Below are 21612 nucleotides of genomic sequence, written 5' to 3' on the forward strand. Positions count from 1 at the left end.
TTTAAAAAATAGTGAGAAAATATGTCCCAGTTACATAGTGGAAATATGTTTTTGTCTTCTCTTTGTCAGTATCAATAAAAAATTGTATAACAAAATGAAAACTTTTGCAAACTTGGATTATGCCTGATGTATCTGTTTAGAAAATATGACACATATTTACTGAGTACCTGCCAGGAGGTGCCAGGAGATATACCTAGAGTACAGCCAGCTGCCTACTTGGGTCTGAATTGCAGCTCTTCATCTCACTCGCTAATCCTGCTCTCACCCCTATTCTTTCTCAGCTCTTTATTTCATTTATTTTTTATTTTATTTTTTGAGACGGAGTCTCACTGTGTCACCCAGGCTGGAGTGCAGTGGTGTGATCTCGGCTCACTGCAACCTCTGTCTCCTGGGTTCAAGCAATTCTCCTGCCTCAGCCTCCTGAGTAGCTGGGGTGACAGGCGCCCGCCACCAGACCCAGCAACTTTTTGTATTATTAGTAGAGCCGAGGTTTCAACATGTTGGCCAAGCTGATCTCGAACTCGTGACCTCAAGTGATCCTCCCGCCTTGGACTCCCAAAGTGCTGGGATTATAGGCGTGAGTATTTGTGTGTTTGTGTGACTGAGTCCCACTCTGTCACCCTGGCTGGAGTGCTGTGGTATGATCTCAGTTCACTGCAACGTCTGCCTGCTGGATTCAAGCAATTCTCCTACCCCAGCCTCCTGAGTAACTGGTATCACAGGTACGCGGCACCACGCCTGGCTGGTTTTTGTGTTTCTAGTAGAGATGGAGTTTCACTATGTTGGCCAGGCTGGTCTTGAACTCCTAACCTCAGGTGATCTGCCCGCCTCTGCCTCCCAAAGTGTGGGGATAACAGGCGTGAGCCACTGCGCCTGGCCCCATCTCTTCAAATGACTCCACAAACTACCTACTCAAGACAGAATCTAGAGGTTATCCTTGAAATCTCTCCTTTCACACATGCCGCATCTAATTCTTCACCAACTTATATCATTTATATTCAGAATACATCTAGAAACCTTCCACTCCTCTCCATTCCGAATGCCAGCACCCCAGCAACATCTCACAGACTCCTAACTGCTGCCTCTTTTTACGTTTTTGCTTTCCCCTGACTGATGTATCTTCTTAAAAAAATGATTTGGTCAGGGCACAGTGGTTCACGCCTGTAATTCTAGCACTTTGGGAGGCCGAGGAGCGGGGATCACGAGGTCAGGAGTTCGAGACCAGCCTGGCCAGCACGGTGAAATCCCATCTCTGTTAAAAAAGTACAAAAAATTAGCCGAGCATGGTGGTGCACGCCTGTGATCCCAGCTACTCGGGAGGCTGTGGCAGGAGAATTGCTTGAACCCGGGAGGCAGAAGTTGCAGTGAGCCGAGATCGTGCCACTGCACTCTAGCCTGGGTAACAGAGTGAGACTCCGTCTCAAAACAAAAAACAAACAAACAAACAAACAAACAAACAAAAGAATGATTCATAAAGAAGAATGTATCTCCTTTCAATACGTTGTTTAGAATTTTTCGTTTGTTTAGTCTGCTTTGTATTTTGTTTTTTTCTTCTCTACATTTTTGTTTTTTTGTTCCAGCGTGATTCCTCCAGCTTTCTAAAAGTGACATTTTTTGACCAAGATGTCAGGTAATAATGACAGAATACAGTGAGAGTGTACGACCAATTTTCAGTGATGCTAATGATCAAATATGGTCTAGATAACGATCTCAAGCCATGGTCAGGGAGTCAATTCTTTTCAGTCCTCAACTTAGTGATTCAGTGTACTCGTGTTTACAGCAGTCATTTGGTTGTTTAAATGTTAATAATAAAGTATTTAAAATAAGTAACACAATTTATTCTCTTAAACAACTATGTAACACATTTAGTTTTTTTGCTAAACAGTGCGCAAGACACTGTCTCGTTTTTTTCTGGTGATTGACCAGCTGCTATTTATAAAACCCTGCGCTTTTTCTTAGGTGGTCTTTGCCCCATTGTTTAGTGGCCTCCTCCAGCTGTCTTTGTTACTCTTTTCCTCAGGTATAGTCCTTCTATTAAGATAGTTCTAACTCGCTTCTTTTAAAAGTAGATATAGCTACTTTTCCAAGTCCTTAAGAATCTTCCTCAGAGACTTGCCCTTTGTTAATAATACTGAATAACTCCCCACATTTTGTTTAACACTGAATGACTTTAAATTGTTTATGTTTGATTAGAATATTAACCTGTTTACTGGACACATATAACCTTTAGAAACCTTTATACTGAGCAACAGGTTTATAAATTTCTATTAACTGCATTTGTAATTTATATTTTAAACTTTCAGCAGGTAAGCTTGGTTGGGACCTTGGCTAAGACCCTACAGCAGTTTTTATGGGAAATTTAGATTTAACTCACATCAATTTTAAGTCCTTTTTAGTACCACCATTTTCCACCCAGCATTCAATTAGAAACCCGACTATTGAGATTCTCCTCATTCTCGTTTGTGAGCACTCTAGCCCAACTTCTTTTCTCTCATCTAATTTCTACTCATCTGTGCATGGTGGCCTATGACCGACCATTGGCTTTACTTTCTCTTTTAAATTGTGAAGTCTTTATTTAGATTTTTGGGGGCTCACCTGATCCTTAACACCTAGTACACTGTCCTGTACCCCATAGGATATCAATAATAATATATAGTGCAGTGATAATCTTCCTCCCTGCCCCCTAACCAAAATAGGAAACAGGCGGGCATAGTGTTGACTCTCATCCATAAGGGAATCAGGCAAGCTCCCTACCCAGAGCAGGTGTTTAAAAAGAATGGGCAATGAAATATTTGCTAACAGATCTGAGAAACATATAATGTAAAAGATGTTGAGTATCCAAAGCCTGTTTCCACTTAAGATGAAGCTCCTCAGAAATTGGTTACTATTTATTTTATTTTATTTAACTGAGATATAATTCACATAATATGAAATTCTCTGGTTTTAAAGTGTACAATTCAGTGGGTTTTAGTATATTCACTGTGTTTGGCATCCATCCCACTAATTTCAGAACGTTTCCATCATCCCAATCAGTTTTTCTCTTTTTTTATGAAGAAAGTTCAAACATGTCTAAAATAAAAAGAAAACTAGAATAAGCCCCCATGTATCTGTTGTCCAGCTTCAGCTATCAACTCATGGCCAATCTTGCTTCATCTGTAGCCTCATTCACACCCTGCCTCCAACTCTGGATTATTCAGAAACCCCAATATAAATTTACTAACTATAGGAAATGTATTAGCCCACATAGGAAGTTGTTTAGACTAGAAGGGGGCATAACTTTGAATGAACTGACCATATCTAAGAGGCTAGCTTTTTGTTGCTCTCAAGAACAAGGAAACTTCTTTTCCAGACACTTTAAATAAATTTCTCTTTTCTAACTGGCCCACATTAGCTTAGGCTTACCTATCTCCTAACTAACCACTGCCAAGACATGAGATTACCATGATTGGCTTAGAAAAATTAGCTGGGATGGAATGAATATTGGGTAGTTCTACATAGCAGTGATCAATATTTGTTAATCAGTATTTTCACCTTCCAGTACTAGATCATCCTATACCTCCCTCCTTTTTTTTCTTTCTCACAACAAATGCATGCATTTCATAACTAGTTTGCAGTACACACTTGGCATTTCAGGCTTCTGTCATCTTTCCCACGTTTCTTATCAACTTTTTATCTTCCACCAATAGCTTTTATGAACTCTATACTTCAGCCAAATCATGCACTTCAAGATGCCCTGAATCTATCGTATTCAGTCACTAATCTAAGTTTCTGCATGTTGCAGTCCTGTGCTTAAAGGGCATTTCTTGCTCCTCTTCATTATGCATATATACTATTACTATATCCAGACCTAATCCCTGTTCCAGCTCTACAATATCTCTCTCTGATGTGGACCCTGCATGTCTTCCCCCATCTCCTCAATCTGAGCTTCTATTATTTATGTCATTCATATTTACACTTTAGTTTTATTTTGCATTGTCATGAATGTTCATGTGCTATGTCATATATATACACATTGGTCTGTATTTTATGTTTTGTTCCTACTTGTTCCCAGAGTAATGCCTACATGCAATTAATACTCAGTAAATACTTACAGTATGAATGAATTACCAGAATGCATACATACATTGTTGTAATAAGTTTTTGTTTCACTGAGTTGCCTGGGACTTTCAGATCTTTTAATCTTCTAGATACTTTTGTGTTAATAGTGTTTATTCTAATGCAGCTAGAAAGAACACCCGGCATTTGGCATTTATATGTTTATTATTCTTTTTTTTTTTTTTTTTTTTTTCCTGAGACGGAGTCTCACTCTGTCACCCAGGCTGGAGTGCAGTGGTACAATGTCGGCTCACTGAAACCTCTGCCTTCTGGGTTCAAGCAGTTCTGCCTCAGCCTTCTGAGTAGCTGGGACTATAGGTGCATGCTACCACGCCCGGCTAATTTTTGCATTTTTAGTAGATACGGGGCTTCACTGTGTTATCCTGGATGGATGTTTATTGTTCTTAAGCAGCTTTAAATCGTATGTGGTAATTTGCACATTTACTGAGGTTCTAATTGATTCTTGTATGCTATTGGTAATTTTATAAAGGTAGCTCAGTTAGTAGTGACCCACCCCAGCCACAGTACATCTTTGTTATCCTATGCTTACTGTCAGATATAAAGTAACTTTCATAAAGGATTTTAATGGAGCATCTCAAAATTTTGAATTACATATTGATGCCTTTTATGGAACACATTAATAGCTATGGTGCTATTAGTGAATTTCAGGATTCTCAAAACTCTTCATATGTGTCCCTTGGAAATGCCAAAGGTTTCAGTATAAACATTTTCAGTGTTTCATTTCCTCTCCCATTCTACTTATTGTATCCCTTTGAATTAATGTCAGCTTTTCAGTCCCTTCCTTAAAAATCTATGGAATAACACACGAAGATAAGTTAGAAGGGGTCTGGCGTGTAGAGAATGTTTGTAGTGCTTTATCCTTGGGCAGCAATTAGGGACTGCCGCTCCCCTGTTTGTCTTGTTTTAGAATGGATGGTTCTTTAATGAATTGTGCTACTCCAGCATTCCTGATTTAAGGTCTGTTGTAGCAAGTGACAGTTTTGATGCCAGTAACATATGTGAATTAAATTAAATTGCATTGCAGGATCCAGCCAGTCCGCTCTGACCCAGTCAGCATGCCAGGGTCATCCCGTCCAGTCTCTGATCGAAGGGGAGTTTCCACAGTGATTGATGCTGCCTCAGGTAGAAAACCACCTCTGAAATGTTTGTTGGGCAGTCCTGTGCATTTTTAACTAATTTTCTCGCACAATGTAGAGGATGACATTTATTTGCTTTCTTCTTTGTTTTTTTGTTTTGTGGTGTGTGTGTGTTTTAATACAGTACTATGCCTATATTTGTTGCTGAACAATGCCATGCTTTTACCCATTCCTAAGGTTGGTGAATGATGCCGTGGAGTTGGCACTTGATTAAATGTAACGAACATAGTATTGAAGGCTACAGGGTTGATAACTGTTTTGCCTTTGATCACTGAAATGTGGAGAAGCAACCTTGACAGAGAACGTAAATACAATATATGGATTCAATTTACTCAACCTGTTGAGTATCAAAGTGCCTAATCTGTGGAAGCAGAGAAGAGTCCAAATGCTATAGCTTGAATGATTTTATTATGAAAAGCATCAAGTTTAGAAATTCATTTACTTAACTCTGGCCTATCACAGTTATTAATTTCCTATCCTTGGAAACAAGCTATGAATATATATCATTAGTACGGAGGAGATCTTTGCCTTTATATGTGATGATTGCTCTATTAGTATTATAAAACTGTTTTCAGCCAGGCCTACTAAATGGTAGAAGTGTCTGCAGTGATATATTTTCTCGTCTCTAAGTCAAGTGATAAAATAAGGACAGTGATGCCTTGCTTTGTCATGCAGCTGGGGAGCATCTGAAGACAGCGCATGGCAGGATTTTGTCCAAAATTTCTCTCTCAAGTAGAATTATTAAATACTCGGCATTAGTCAAACAGTTGAATCAGAGAGGATTTTAATCTATAGCAATTTCAAAATCCCTAGAGACTGCTGATTTGATTGAGGCTTAAACTGTGAAAGAAAATGCAAACAAACACGAAACTGATTTGTGAAGGTCACTTTAAAAAGACCAAAGCTTCTGTCTGTGGATATATTTTTAAGTGTCAAAGCTAATGAGTTTTATACATATTCTTAGCTTTCTGATTTTTTGGTTAGTGGATTGTACCTTGCATCTTGCTGAACTGCCCCATCTAGGGCTATGCTGTCATTTTTAATGTAGACTATTACTTTAGAGGACTCATGCTTGTTCCTATTGCTTTAACTTGGCAACCATGGTTGTCCCCTGGAAATGAGCATGGAAATGTGTAGAGTCGCTATCATTGCTTCCCTGCATTGAATGAGATATCGAGATAGGGAACTTAAACAATAAATCTTTTTTATAGTCACATTCTGAGAATGCTAGACTTTGTGCCCATTTGGAATGATCATTTACAATTTTGAACCCTGGAAATGTTACATATTTTAACCTGAAGTATTTTATTCAAGATTACAAGAGTAGTCCTTGATTGGGCTTTTTAGACCTTCTTAAACTACCAGATTACTGATGTTTTATTGTCGAGTGACTAGCTACTAGGAACACATGCTGCCAAAGCAGTTACCTTGTGTTATTAAAAGTAGACATATTCAATACTAGATTCTGAGTAGCACTCCATATATATATAAATATATAAATATATATATATATATATATATATATTTTTTTTTTTTTTTTTGAGACAGAGTCTCGCACCGTCACCCATGCTGGAGTGCAGTGGCACCATCTTGGCTCGCTGCAACCTCTGCCTCCCAGGTCCAAGCAATTCTCCTATCTTGGCTTCCCGAGTAGCTGGGACTACAGGCACCTGCCACCACACCCAGCTAAGTTTTATATTTTTAGTAGGGACGGGGTTTCACCTTGTTGGTCAGGCTGGTCTTGAACTCCTGACCTCAGGTGATCCACCCACCTCGGCCTCCCAAAGTGTTGAGATTACAGGCATTAACCACCACGCCTGGCCAACATTCCATATTTATCATGTACCAATCTTAGCTGTATGTAAAGTCATCTCATGCAACAAGGGAGGAGCTTCAGTGAACTGTTATTTAGCAGTTCTTCCTTTTGCAAGAAGAGTTTTTAAGTTGATTTTTGAATAAGGAATTAGATCCTACATGTAAATAATCTGATATGTAAGTAGTCCTAAGATTACTTAATTTGCATCAGATATACGCTGTATGAGTTTCTAAAATACTGTTCTATGGCATTGACCTTCTCTGCCTGAAAGTACCAATCTTTTGAGTAGGAGAGAACTTCTTGGTGGCTAAGCTTTATTATTATTTTTCTAGGCCTGTTTTCATTCCAGGAAGCCATGGTACCTTTCTGAAAGACAACCAAAACAATGAAACGTGTGTGCTGCTTTCTTTAACTTTGAACTAAAGAAGCCTCATAGATAAGGAATTGGACTTTATGAGTAATTCTGTCTTCAGCTACCTCTCAGTTGGTTCGGATCCCTTTTGAATGAGAAATATATGTTAATGCATTTTTTGAGCGAATAATGTTTTGTTGTGGAATGTCCATCTACTTTAGTAGGACCAACTGTTGTTAACAGAATTACTTTCTACATCTGTGGAAAACAACATCTAGGCTGACAAAAGTCAAGGTAGCAAGTCTAACAAAATTGAGGCTAAATGATTTGAGTTCTTTATGGAAACATATTTATGGGAAAATTTTGTTGTAGATTCTTCTGTTAAAAAGAATCTAATAAATTTTTATAATTGCTCCTGCACCAGGAAGTGCACCTCTGATTATGATCCATGCCTTGGAGTCAGCTGCACATTAGGAAGATGCTTATCTGGAGGTTTCATTGCCTGTTACTTAGAGATACGGCCAGTGTGGCACCTCTTCTGTTGGTCTTCATTGCCTTATATTACCTTCAAGCATTTTATATGACTTCATGGATTATCTTTTGAATTATTCTTATGGCACATGTTACACTTAACCCTCTATTTTAGTGACAGCTCTTGCTCTGTCTAACCTTGTGGCGGTATAATTATTTTTCATGTAATTACTTTATTCACAGATATAGAATTTAATGTGATAGAATTAAATCCTTTGACAATTATAACAGTTTTTAAAGTGAAAATATTTTATTTAAATCTCGGGTCTGCAGTTTATTTTCTAGATACCTATATATTAATCTAACAGCGTTATTCCATTGAAACTAAAAGAGGTGTGCAGAGTGTGCCACTTTTGCCACGTAATGATTTTTTTCACAATTTCTTAATCATCTGGTAATCTCAGGTTCACGCTTTTGCAAAGAAACACATTGCCTAAAATACATACTTTTAAATTATTAGCTTCAGTGATTTAAGCACAGGGTAAATTCTATGCCTTTAGACACCTATGAACTAGATTCTTACTGTCTCTCTATAAAATAAGTATAGAGTATTTTCGATTTTCAGCAGTTCCTTAACTGCTTCATCAGTAGATGTTATTCCCATAACATCAGTCTCATCTTGGCTTTGGTGATTCAAGCGACACCATACCAGCTGGATGCAGTGGATCACACCTATAATCCTAGCACTTTGGGAGGCCGAAGTGGTGGATCACTTGAGGTCAGGTGTTTGAGACCAGCCTGGCGAAACCCCGTCCCTACTAAAAATACAAAAATTAGCTGGGCGTGGTTTCGCATGCCTGTAATCCCAGCTACTTAGGAGGCTGAGGCACAAGAATTGCTTGAACTGGGAGGCAGAGGTTGCAGTGAGTTGAGATTGCGCCAGTGCACTCCAGCCTGGGTGACCGAGCAAGGCTCTGTCTCAAAACAAAACCATCCTACCTAAAATTTGTGGGAGTTAAATAATTGTAAGATGTCCCCTTCTTGGCTGAGGAGATCATTTTGGAAATGGACACATTATAGGATTTTAACCTAAGACACAGGCTACCCAGAACAAATGGGATTTGGGGCAGTTGCTCACTTTTTCCCATGTCCTGCTGATGAACAACAATGTCTATGAATCATTGATAGTATTTATAGCCAAAGCACTGCATCAATTTATTCATTTTTCTGTATGTTCATTTTGGCTAGATAGCTAAGAATTTCTTCCCATTCTTTGTACCTTATAACATGTGCCCTTCTTTTGATAAAGGTGTAGGGCCTCTAAAGAGAAAGCAGAAAGACAGCTGTCAGTGTCTTGTTGGAACTTTGTTTTCCAGATTGCTGACTATTCTTGATCCAAAACTTGAAGGCTGTACCTAATAGATAACCTTTCCTTGCTTCTGAGTCATCAAATCAAAGAGCCTAGAAAGATCTGGTTCACCCTGAGTTTGTTTGTCTTGATTTGTGGTTTTACTATGGAGATGGATGTTTACTAACAAAGAACTCAGATAATTGAGATCGAAGGACAAAAGTATGTGTGACTCATATGCAGAGCAGACATCTTTATCAAACTCTATTAAAGAAAACATTTTATAAAGTTATGAGGTGTGGTGGAAGCGGTGTTTGTGTACATGCCTGAGGAAGATGGTAGTGTGAAGGGACAATGTGACAGATAAGAAAAATGACTTCTTATCCTTCTGAGCAGGCTTGGATCATAAGGTATTAGTGTTACATCAAGCATTTCAGTAAATAGGGATAAAGTTGCAGACTTGGGAGGTTTTTTGTTGTTCTTGACTCAAGAGAAATACTACTTTTGTTGTGCAATTGAAGTAATAAAAATAATTAATTTAGGATATACCTTTTGAGCACCTAATTTTTCCCACTATCAAAATAACTTGTTTACTGAAGAAAATTATACACTTAAAATCCCAAACTAGTTTGATTTGATTGATTTTATAATGATCATTTATGCCTACTTTATGTATTTGGCATTTGCTACATCATCTTCAAAAAAACAAATAATACTCATTAATAGAGAAGTGCAATTAGATGGGTACCAAGGAGGTTATCTGAGCAGTTTTTATTTTGTCTTGCAGTCAAATCTGTGCTGGAAGGACCTTCTTATAGAGACATTCTTTTATCATATAGAGATTCTGTTCATGGACTGGAGGAAGAGTGTTTTTTTTTTGAGACAGAGTTTCACTCTTGTTGCCCAGGCTGGAGTTCAATGGCATGATCGCAGCTCACTGCAACCTCCGCCTCCCGGGTTCAAGCGATTCTCCTGCCTCAGCCTCCCAAGTAGCTGGAATTACAGGCACGCGCCGCCACCCCACCCAGCTAATTTTTTGTATTTTTAGTAGAGACAGGGTTTCACCATGTTGGCTAGGCTAGTCTCGAACTTCTGACCTCAGGTGATCCCCCCCACCTTGGCCTCCCAAAGTGCTGGGATTACAGGCGTGAGCCACCGCGCCCAGCCTGGGGGAAGAGTATTCTAAGATTATATTTCACTGTATTGACAGTTGCCATTCCAGTCTGAGGCCGACTTAGATACTATATCTTAAAGGCTGTCAGAGGCACAGAGACGCTGATGGTAAAAATAAAGAGATTAGTGAGAGACTTCGTTCATTCTACAATGGTGTGGCCACATAGCTCAATGGTCTTAAAGCTAGAACTGAGTGAAAAAAGCCATGACTTTATAATCATGGTCTTGAACTTTTGCTAAAACCTTCAAGTCATTCTCCTACCATGCCATTCACTTCTACATCAGTAAAAGAAGATTAAGAGTCCCTTTGCAAAACTTTTTTTACCACCTTTTTTGGAAGGGGTGTGTTCAAATTATTTCCTAAAGTAACTCCTGAATACAAAGTTCTTCAGAAATATTACAATTTCTTTGAATAAATGATGTGATTTTCGATTAATAGAGTTTCAGATATTCTTGATGATTATAAAGTGATAAAAACTCTAGGCATGTACCTTGGGTACTGAAAACTTGTGTGGGATCAGTAAGAGGATTAAGGATAAGAGTGAAAGTAAAAGAAGGCTCCGCCCTGACCTGTGAACAATCCCTCAGAGGGGAAAAAATATTCAAACTCAAATATTAAGATTGGCTTTTATATTAGAAATGAGGAAGTGTATACATTAAATTACTTCTAATCTTTCAATTATCTACTGTCTGTATAAAATCAAAAGTAAGTTTTAGAGATTAAGAACGTAGGGAAAAGACCTTATTTGCCCATAAGGAAAATGCTCAGCTGCATCTCTCCTCTTCTGATTTAAACATTCCTCTTATTCTTTTTTCTTTTTTTTTTTTTTTTTTTTTGAGACGGAGCCTCGCTGTGTTGCCCAGGCTGGAGTGTAGTGGTGTGATCTTGGCTCACTGCAACCTCTGCCTCCCGGGTTCAAGCGATTCTCCTGCCTTAGCCTCCCGAGTAGCTGGGACTACAGGCGCATGCCACCATGCCTGGCTAGCTTTTGTATTTTAGTAGAGACGGGGTTTCACCATGTTGGTCAGGCTGGTCTCAAACTCCTGACCTCGTGATCCGCCTGCCTTGGCCTCCCAAAGTGCTGGGATTACAGGCGTGAGCCACTGCGACTGGCCCTTTCTTCTTTCAATATTTATAGGATGTTAGAAGACCAAAGTCAAGTTAACAATGAGGAAAATTTTAGTTCAGCACAATTAAGAAAAAATGATAGCCCCATTGGAAGATGAAGAAACAGTAAACAGAAGTAGAAGAAGCTGTTGGGAAAGTGTCTTCTGATGACACATCCTTCTTTGAATAAATCTTTGTGTCAACTAAAACCTTGCCTATGCTTTCTGTATTGCAAGCACCAGGTCCTTGACATGGCTTTAAATCTTTCCTAAGCATTTTGAGAAGGAATTGATGCTTCTCACTGTTGATATCCTAGGGTTCCACATATTTACATGGGACTTTTTGACCAAAGACCCAACTTTTCACTTTTGTACGTTTACTTCGCCTCTTATACAGGGCTGGACTATTTATGTAGTCTGTTGCATCAGACTATGGTGGCAGAGGGACAAGGTTGGGGTCACTATTAGAATTTGTTTAAGTCTGAACCGGGAATTCCATTTGTCTTAGTGACATGAGTGTCAAACTGTTAGTGCAACACTATTTTAAACTGTGCGCAAGAGCCTGAGAGGCTTATGCTTATAGGTGCCATCTATAAACTTAGAAACAAACAAAGAGCCCCTCTCCATTGAATAGTAAGCCCAGTGGGCAATTAAAGAGCAGCTTGGGACCCCATTTGGTCAGCTAGTCAGAACCAGAGCTCCTGATATTCCCTCTGGATATTGTTGAGAACTGTCACAGAAAGGCTAAAGTAAATAATCAAAATGAAAATAGTTGTTCCAGAGAAAAGTCTTGTTCTGGAAGCTTGGTGTTAAGGAAGGAATAATGACCAATAATTTATGGATCTTTATTAGTTCTAGTCTCAGCAGAGTCCCTTTCAGCTTGAAACATGCATGAACCTGTGTTTTCAAGCACCTCTGAAGATGTTTTTAAAATTAAGGTATAATTTGGGTATAGCAAAAATGCACATATTTTAATCATACAGCTTGATGAATTTTTATATTCAGTTAGCCACCACTCACATAAAAACATAGAATATTTCCATTAACCCAGAAAGTTTCTTATGCCCCTTCCAGTTAATACTACCTGTGACCTAGAGGTAACCACTTTTATCATCACAGATTAGCTTTGCCTATATTAAACTTCCTATGATTGGAATTATCTTGTGTCTATGCTTTTGTATCTAACCTCTTTTGCTCAACTTAATTTGTTTGAGATTCATCCAGGTATTACATGTGTCACTAGTTCATTTTTAATATTGCAGTGTAGTGTTCCATTCTGCAAATATACCAGTTTATATATCCATTATTCTGTCATTTCAGGCTTTTGGCTATTAGGAATAAAGCTCCTGTAAACATTTTTTTACAAGTTCTCTCTCTCTCTCTCTCTCTGTCTCTGTCTCTCTCTCTCTCTCTCTCTCTCTCTCTCTCTCATCAATATATGCATATATTTCCTTTGGGCATATCCCTAGTACTGGAATTGCTGGATCACAAAGTAGGCATATGTTTAACTCTATTAGGAACTGCCAACACGTCTTCCAAAATGACTGTACCATTTTGCATTCTTATCAGCAATGCATGAGCATTCCAGTTGCTCCACATTCTCATCAACACTTGATATTATTGATCTTTATTTTAACCATTCCAGTGGATGTGAACTATGGTTTGAATTTGCTTTTCTCTGCTGAGTAATGATATTGAGCATCTTTAATATACTCATTGGCCATTTGGATATCATCTTTTGTAGTGTCCTGGTTAACATGCTGATTTTTATTAGATATGTTGTCTTTATTAAATATGTGTTCTTTAAATATTCTGGATATATGCCTTTCATGAGATATGTGCATTGCAAATATTTTCTTTCAGTTAATTGCCTTTTCACTTTCTTAATGGTATCTTTTGACAAGCAAAAGTCTAATTTTTTTCATTGTTTTTTCCTTTTATGTTTTCACAAACAAAAAATTATCTTTTGTCCAGTCTTCTTTTTTTTTTTTTTTGAGACAGAGTCTCACTCTGTCACCAAAGCTGGAGTGCAGTGGCGTGATCTTGGCTCACTGCAACTTCCATCTCCCAGATTCAAAGTGATTATCCTGCCTCAGCCTCCTGAGTAGCTGGGACTACAGGTGCCCACTACCACGCTCAGCTAATTTTTGTACTTTTAGTAGAGACGAGGTTTCACCATGTTGGCCAGGCTGGTCTTGAACTCCTGACCTCAGGTGATCTGCCTGCCTTGGCCTCCCAAAGTGCTGGGATTACACTGTGCCCAGCCCCTCCAGTCTTGAAGAGATAACTCTTTTCTAGAAATTGTATAGTTTTAGCCTTCACATTTAGGACTATGATCCTTTTCAAATTAATTAATTAATTTTTTTTTTTTTTGAGACGGAGTCTCGCTCTGTCGCCCAGGCTGGAGTGCAGTGGCCAGATCTCAGCTCACTGCAAGCTCCGCCTCCCAGGTTTACACCATTCTCCTGCCTCAGCCTCCCGAGTAGCTGGGACTACAGGCACCTGCCACCTCGCCTGGCTAGTTTTTTGTATTTTTTCAGTAGAGACGGGGTTTCACCCTGTTAGCCAGGATGGTCTCGATTTCCTGACCTCATGATCCGCCCGTCTCAGCCTCCAAAAGTGCTGGGATTACAGCTTGAGCCACTGCGCCTGGCCTTCAAATTAATTTTTTATTGTGAGTGGTCAGGCGTGGTGGCTGATGCCTATAATCCTACTTTGAGAGGCCCAGGTGGGCAGATTGCATGAGCTTAGGAGTTTGAGACCAGCCTGGGCAACACAGTGAAACCCTGTCTGTACAAAAAATACAAAATTTAGCCAGTCATGGTGGTGCCCACTTGTTGTCCCAGCTACTTAGGAGGCTGAGATGGGAGGATCACTTAAGCCTGGGATGTTGAGGCTGCAGTGAGCTGTGATCGCGCCACTGCACTCCAGCCTAGGTGGCAGAGCAAGACCTTGTCTAAAAAAATTAAAAAATTTATTTTTATGTAGGGCAGGGATCAAGGTGTTTAGTTTCTTCCAGTTGCTCCCACACTGATTATCAAAAAGATACACCTTTCCTTTAATGAATTGCACTGATGCCTTTTTTAAAATTTTATTTTTTCTTGGGTTCTTTATTCTGTTACATTGATTTATATAACTGTCTTTTTACCCATATTGTACTATCTTAAATACTGTAGCTGTTTAGTAAGTTTTGAAGTCTCATATTCTAAGGCCTCCACCTTTGTTTTTCTTTCTGGTTATCTTGGCTATTCTAGGGCCTTTGCATTTCCACACATGTGCATTTGTATGAACATGCCAGTGGTTTTTCAAAGTGTGGTCCACAGAACTCTGGGAATTCCCAAGATACTTTCAAGTGGTCTATTAAGTCAAAATTATTTTTGTACTAGTACTAAGTTATTATTTGCCTTTGTTTTTTCTACTACGGTGAAATTTAGTACAGATGGTGCAGAAGCAATTATGGATAAAACTAGTGGCCTCTTACCATAGTAAAGGCAATGGCACCTAACTATGCTAGTGGCCTCTGCTACCTACTTAGAGTTCTTTTTTAAGCTGTATTCACCTAAGAATATCTTTGAAGCAGTAAAAATCATCAACTTTAATTTTATTAAGTTTTGATCCTTGTGTAACTTCTTAATATTCTATATATCAAGTGGGAATGAATGCACAATAGTTGTCTTGAGGGAAAGCCATTGTGATTTGTAAACTGAACTAGCAACTGTTTTCATGGAATACCATTTTATCTCAATAAAACAAACTATGTTTATTCAGACATGGGCATTTGGCAGAAATTTTCTCAAAAATAAGCAAACCCTGTCACTTTGAAGAAAACAACTAACAATATTTATTACCAATAATAACATTCTAGCTTTCAATTGAAAATTAGAAATTTGAAAACCTTGTATCCACCACTATCTGCTTAACAGAGTCCCCATATTTAAAGACATTTCTTGGCCGGGCGTGATGGCACACACCTATAATCCCAGCACTTTGGGACGCCAAGGCGGGTGGATCACCTGAGGTCAGGAGTTCGAGACCAGCCTGACCAACATGGTGAAACCCCCGTCTCTACTAAATACAAAAAATTACCTGGGTGTGGTGGTGCATGCCTGTAAACCCAGCTACTTGGGAGACTGAGGCAGGAGAATTGCTTGAACCCAGGAGGCAGAGGTTGCAGTGAGCCAAGATCGCACCATTGCACTCCAGCCTGGGCAACAAGAGTGAAACTCTGTCTTAAAAAAAAAAAAAGAAATTCTCGTGAAATAAGTAGTGATATTAACTAATATGATTTTTTACGTAATAGATAATGAAATATATCAGCATTCGGAACATCTGCAACATTTTCCAAATGACCAGTTTCATGTTGCTACAAAATCATACAAGAGGACTCATTCCAAATGCAAGATAGGACAAAGGATTTTAATGTAATAGAATATGAAAGTTAATTGATATGCTTTCAGATTCCACATTGCAACTAATTTGTTAAGGGTCATATCGAGGAAGAACATCCCCAGAACCTGAAAATGCTATTAATATACTTTATCTTTTAGCAGTTACATATTTGAGTTGAACCAACTTTTCTTCATGTACGTCAACCAAAACAGCATATCAGAACAGATAGAATTCTATAGCAGATATATGAGAATCTAGCTGTTGTCTATTAGAGGGTGTCTATTGGAGGGTTTTCTCATAAAAATGTTACTTTTCTCACTGTTTTTTGTTTAGAAAATATTTTTATGTAGAATGTAATATATGTTTCTACATAGAGGCTTTATCCTTGTTTTTAAATTAGCTGATACATAATTGTATTAAATGTTGATAGATATAGTACATATAAACCAAAGATCTTTGCAGTCCTGGGTTTTTTGTTGTTTGTTTTTTTGAGACGGAATCTTGCTCTGTCACCCAGGTTGGAGTGCGGTGGTGCAATATCGGTTCATTGCAACTTCTGCCTCCTGGGTTCAAGCGATTCTCTTGCCTCAGCCTCCTGAGTAGCTGGGACTACAGGCATGCACCACCATGCCCGGCTAATTTTTGTTTTTTCAGTAGAGACAAGGTTTCACCATGTTGGTGAGGCTGGTCTTGAACTTCTGAGCTCAAGTGATCTGCCCGCCTTGGCTTCCCAAAGTGCTGGAATTACAGGTATTAGCCACCACACCCGGCTGGAGTCCTGAGTTTTTTTAAGCACACTGGGACACTGGGATCCTGAATTTGAAAATGTTTGAAAACCACTTGTGTACACACACACACACACACACACACACATATTAAATTACCAGCTTGTTTATTACTACAGAAATTCAGATGAGATTTAGTTGGGATTTCATTGAATCTGTATATCAAATTTGGAAGTATTGACATCTTAAAAATACTAAATCTTTCAAAACATAAACTTTTTTTATTTTTTGAGGTGGACACTTACCCTGTTGCCCAGGCTGGAATGCAGCGGTGTGATATAGGTTCACTGCAACCTCCGTCTCCAGGGTTCAAGCGATTCTTGTGCCTCAGCCTCCTGAGTAGCTAAGATTACAGGCAAAACATAAACTTTTATAACTATTCACTTATTTAAGCCTTCTTTAATTTCTCCCTAGTAAGTTTCAATGTAGGAGTCTTATACATCTTATATAAAATTTTGTTCTATTATTACATTTTGATGGTAATAACTATAGCACATATTTATTTCACTTGTCAGTTTTCTTTATGGCATATAGAATAAAATACTTTTCTGTATAATAAACTCGTATCCCAGCCTGGGCAATATAGTGGGACCTCGTCTCTACAAAAAAATTTAAAAATTAGCTGAGTGTGGTGGCATACACCTGTAGTCCAAGCTACCTGGGAGGCTGAGGTAGGAGGATTGCTTGAGCCCAGGAGGTCGAGGCTACAGTGAGCCAAGGCTGCACCACTGCACTCTAGCCTGGGTGACAGAGGAGAGACCCTGTCTCGAAACAAAAACTGAACTTGTATCCAGCAACTTTTCCAAATTCATTTATTCATTCTAATACTAGAATCTCCTGGATTTTCTACTATGTAATCATGTCGTCTACAAATAAAGATGGTTTTATTTCTTTTTAATCTTTATATTTATCTTTCTCCACTTGCTTAAACCTCCACTACGATGTTAAATAGAAATGATGATATTGAATATTCTTGTTTTCTTCTCTATTGGGGGAACCTGCCCCCCATATTTCAACATAGGTTCTTTCTATTTTCCATAAGTGTTGGCCAGCTGAGAAATAAAGAGAGACAGTACAAAGAGAGGAATTTTACAGCTGGGCCACTGGGGTGACATCACATATCGGTAGGACCGTGATGCCCACCTGAGCCTCAAAACCAACAAGTTTTTATTAAGGGTTTCAAAAGGGGAGGGAGTGTAAGAACAGGGAGTAGGTACAAAGATCACATGCTTCAAAGGCCAAAAAGCAGAACTACTAATAAGGGTCTAACAAAGATCACATGCTTCTGAGGGAACAGGACAAAGGGCAAAAGCAGAACTACTGATAAGGGTCCAACAAAGATCACAAGGCAAAGGGCAAAAGCGGAACCACTGATAAGGGCCTATGTTCAGCGGTGCACGTATTGTCTTGATAAACATCTTAAACAATAGAAAACAGGGTACGAGAGCAGAGAACTGGTCTGACCTCATATTTACCAGGGCAGAGTTTTTCTACCACCCTAGTAAGCCTGAGGGCACTGCAGGAGACCAGGGTGTATCTCAGTCCTTATCTCGACCACATAAGACAGACATTCCTAGAGCACTGTTTGTGGACCTCCCCCAGGAATGCATTCCTTTCCAAGGTATTAATATTAATATTCCTTGCTAGGAAAAGAATTTAGTGATATCTTCCCTACTTGCATGTCCACTTATAGGCTCTCTGCAAGAAGAAAAATATGGCTCTTTTTGCAGGCAGTCAGACCTTATGGTTGTCTTCCCTTGTTCCCTAAACATTGCTGTTATTCTGTTCTTTTTCAAGATGCACTGATTCCATATTGTTCAAACACACATGTTTTACAATCAATTTGTACAGTTAACACAATTATCACAGTGGTCCTGAGGTGATGTACATCCTCAGCTTACAAAGATAACAGGATTAAGAGATTAAAGACAGGCATAAGAAATTATAAAAGTATTGTTTGGGAACTGATAAATGTCCATGAAATCTTCACAATTTATGTTCCTCTGCCGTGGCTCCAGCCGGTCCCTCTGTTCAGGCTCCCTGACTTCCTGCAACACTTCTCAACCCTAGGAGGAAGGGTTTATTATTTCACTATTAAGTATAATGTTCGATAAGTAAAAATTTATCAGAACTGAAGCAGAAAGAGAAAAATACTGAAGTAAGACAGAACTCAGTGTGAGTGGTATATCAAACTATAGCAATATCAAACTAACATCTGTGTAATTATTTCACATATATGAAAGAAAATAAGAGAATATGGCAAAAGAAATACATGAAGGGTTGAGAATTTTCCAAAATTAATGAAAGACATAAGTCAAAGTTTTAAGAAACTCATTATATGCTGAGATATTAATAAACACAAAGAAAACCATACCTAGGCATATCATAATCAAACTCTTCAGATCTAAACATAAGGAAGGAATTTTAAGAAGCCTACTCTGTTTATTTCTTTTTTTTTTTTTTCTTTTTTCTTTTATGAGATGGAGTCTCACACTGTTGCCCAGGCTGGAATGCAGTGGCGAGATCTCGGCTCAGTGCAAGCTCTGCCTCCCAGGTTCATGCCATTCTCCTGCCTCAACCTCCTGAGTAGCTGGGACTACAGGCACCCGCCACCATGCCCGGCTAATTTTTTGTGTTTTTAGTAGGGACAGGGTTTCACCATGTTAGCCAGGATGGTCTCGATCTCCTGACCTCGTGATCCACCCGCCTCGGCCTCCCAAAGTGCTGGGATTACAGGCATGAGCCACCATGCCCGGCCTCGTTATTTCTTAGGTTTATATGTAAGTGATGGTTTGGACTTTTGATAAAAAGAGAAATTGGAAAAGTAGCAGGGTGATTTTTAAGTTTCCTTGGCAGTGTGAGATCCCTGTCTCTGAATCAGGAGGCTCTATGAGGAATCTTCAGGATATTTTTCAATAGACAGAAGTAAAAGAGATGGGAAACCAGTATAATTTATAAACAGTTAGGTGCCCAACACTGTGCTAGGTCTTGCCACATGTCTCATCTCGTTTAATCTTGTTTAATTAGGATCACAGGTCCATTTCAGCAATAGCAAAAGAACAGGACACCTAGCTCCTGATACTTAAAATTACTTAAAGTGCATTATGGTGACACCTCAGATAAGTTCAAACCTCTTTCTACCCTGCCTAATCAAATATTCATTTCAAAACACTGTATGCTGAAATGAGCCATGTGGGAGTTGAAGAGAATCAACTATTCAGGTGGTGAAAATGTGTGAATGCAGCTGGCAGATGAAGTTCCAGTGTGATGAATTCCCAGCTTGTCCTTATTGCTTTAGGCAACAACTGACAGGCCTGACTGGTCATTGGCTTTCCATTCCTGGCATTGATAGTATTGAAAATTCTTAATGTCACAGATCCTTAAAAGCTGTCATAGTGGATACAAATGGTGCTGGAGGGTCCTTCTTGCATAGAGATGTAATCAATATGGTCTGGAGTTCTTGACCTGAACCTATAGTTACTTGGACATTTTGAAGGTAGCTTTTTGTTATAGAACATGCATATATTCATAACATTGGAACTGAGTTGTGCATGGAGAGGAGAAAAATAGAGGCTTTGTCCCTCCTTCTGTTCTTAGTATTTAAGGGGCCTTAATAATCATCACAGAAGAGAGTGATATTATAGGATTAGAATATTGTATTTTTGGTTTTGCGTGCTGAAGTTCAAATCTCACCCCTGAAGTGATCCTGATATTTTGCCAAAGTTGTGACTTTAATATTCTGTGGCTTGTAATTGTGATTTTTCTAATACCAGAGTAGAATTTTGGGGAGGAATTTTTCAAAACCTAAATACCTCAATTTGAAGTGAGGCTTAGCTTTAAATAATAACACATTTGAGTTTGAGCTTTTACTGCAATTAAGTGGTATGCTGCAAAAAGAAATTAGGTTAGCAGATTTTATGGCATCCATGATCCATGGACAAGAGTGAGTAGAAGGAGATGATACTGATAGCAGTTCTTAAGTCTCTAAATGTTTTTAGGCTATGTGATCAGGATTTCCTTGCCAAATGAAAATGGTAAAAGTGGAAGCATGAAACACCTTAATAGTAGGTGTGGATGCTGATTGTTCTGTTACTGCTTGGCTTAAGATACCCCTGGATGGGCCGGGGACGGTGGCTCACGCCTGTAATCCCAGCACTTTGGGAGGCCGAGGTGGGCGGATTCACCAGGTCAGGAGATTGAGACCATCCTGGCTAACACGGTGAAACCCCGTCTCTACTAAAAACACAAAAAATTAGCCAGGCATGATGGCGGGCACCTATAGTCCCAGCTACTCGGGAGGCTGAGGCAGGAGAATGGCGTAAACCCGGGAGGCGGAGCTTGCAGTGAGCTGAGATCCGGCCACTGCACTCCAGCCTGGACGACAGAGCAAGACTCCGTCTCAAAAAAAAAGAAAAAAGATAACCCTGGATGGCATTATTATTGGATTACCCTTTATGTAGCATGCTTGGAACAGATGGGGAAAAGTAATGGCTTATAATAAAGGACTCTTTGAGAACAAGGGCTGTCTTCATATCTCCCTTTGCCTGGTATTGGTACCTTCCACAGAGCAGGTAATCAATATTTCTCGATATCTGATTAATAATGATAGTGATAATCAACAATGATAACCATTGTTGATTTCTTATAAAACATAAGGCTTTAAATATCATAACATTATTAAAAGTTGGTATCGAGACCATCCTGGCTAACACCGTGAAACCCCGTCTGAACTAAAAAAATACAAAAAACTAGCCAGGCGTGGTGGCGGGCGCCTGTAGTACCAGCTACTTGGGAGGCTGAGGCAGGAGAATGGCGTGAACCCGGGGGGCGGAGCTTGCAGTGAGCCGAGATCGCGCCACTGCACTCCAGCCTGGGGCACAGAGCAAGACTCCGTCTCAAAAAAAAAAAGTTGGTAATGC

General features: G+C 39.2%; 1 protein-coding gene across 9 annotated transcripts in view; it reads left to right on the plus strand.

Annotated features, from left to right (window-relative positions):
• The window catches only part of BCAS3 (BCAS3 microtubule associated cell migration factor), a 707133-nt gene that overhangs the window by 386992 nt on the left and 298529 nt on the right, over positions 1–21612 (plus strand). For all 9 annotated transcript variants that reach the window (XM_050764587.1, XM_050764586.1, XM_050764591.1 and 6 more), the window contains one exon: positions 5141–5238. In XM_050764587.1, coding sequence (XP_050620544.1) covers positions 5141–5238 — 98 coding nt within the window. The remainder of the gene's footprint in view (positions 1–5140; positions 5239–21612) is intronic.

The sequence above is a fragment of the Macaca thibetana genome, chromosome 16 (assembly GCF_024542745.1).
Source record: "Macaca thibetana thibetana isolate TM-01 chromosome 16, ASM2454274v1, whole genome shotgun sequence".
In the NCBI taxonomy this organism is placed as follows: domain Eukaryota; kingdom Metazoa; phylum Chordata; class Mammalia; order Primates; family Cercopithecidae; genus Macaca; species Macaca thibetana.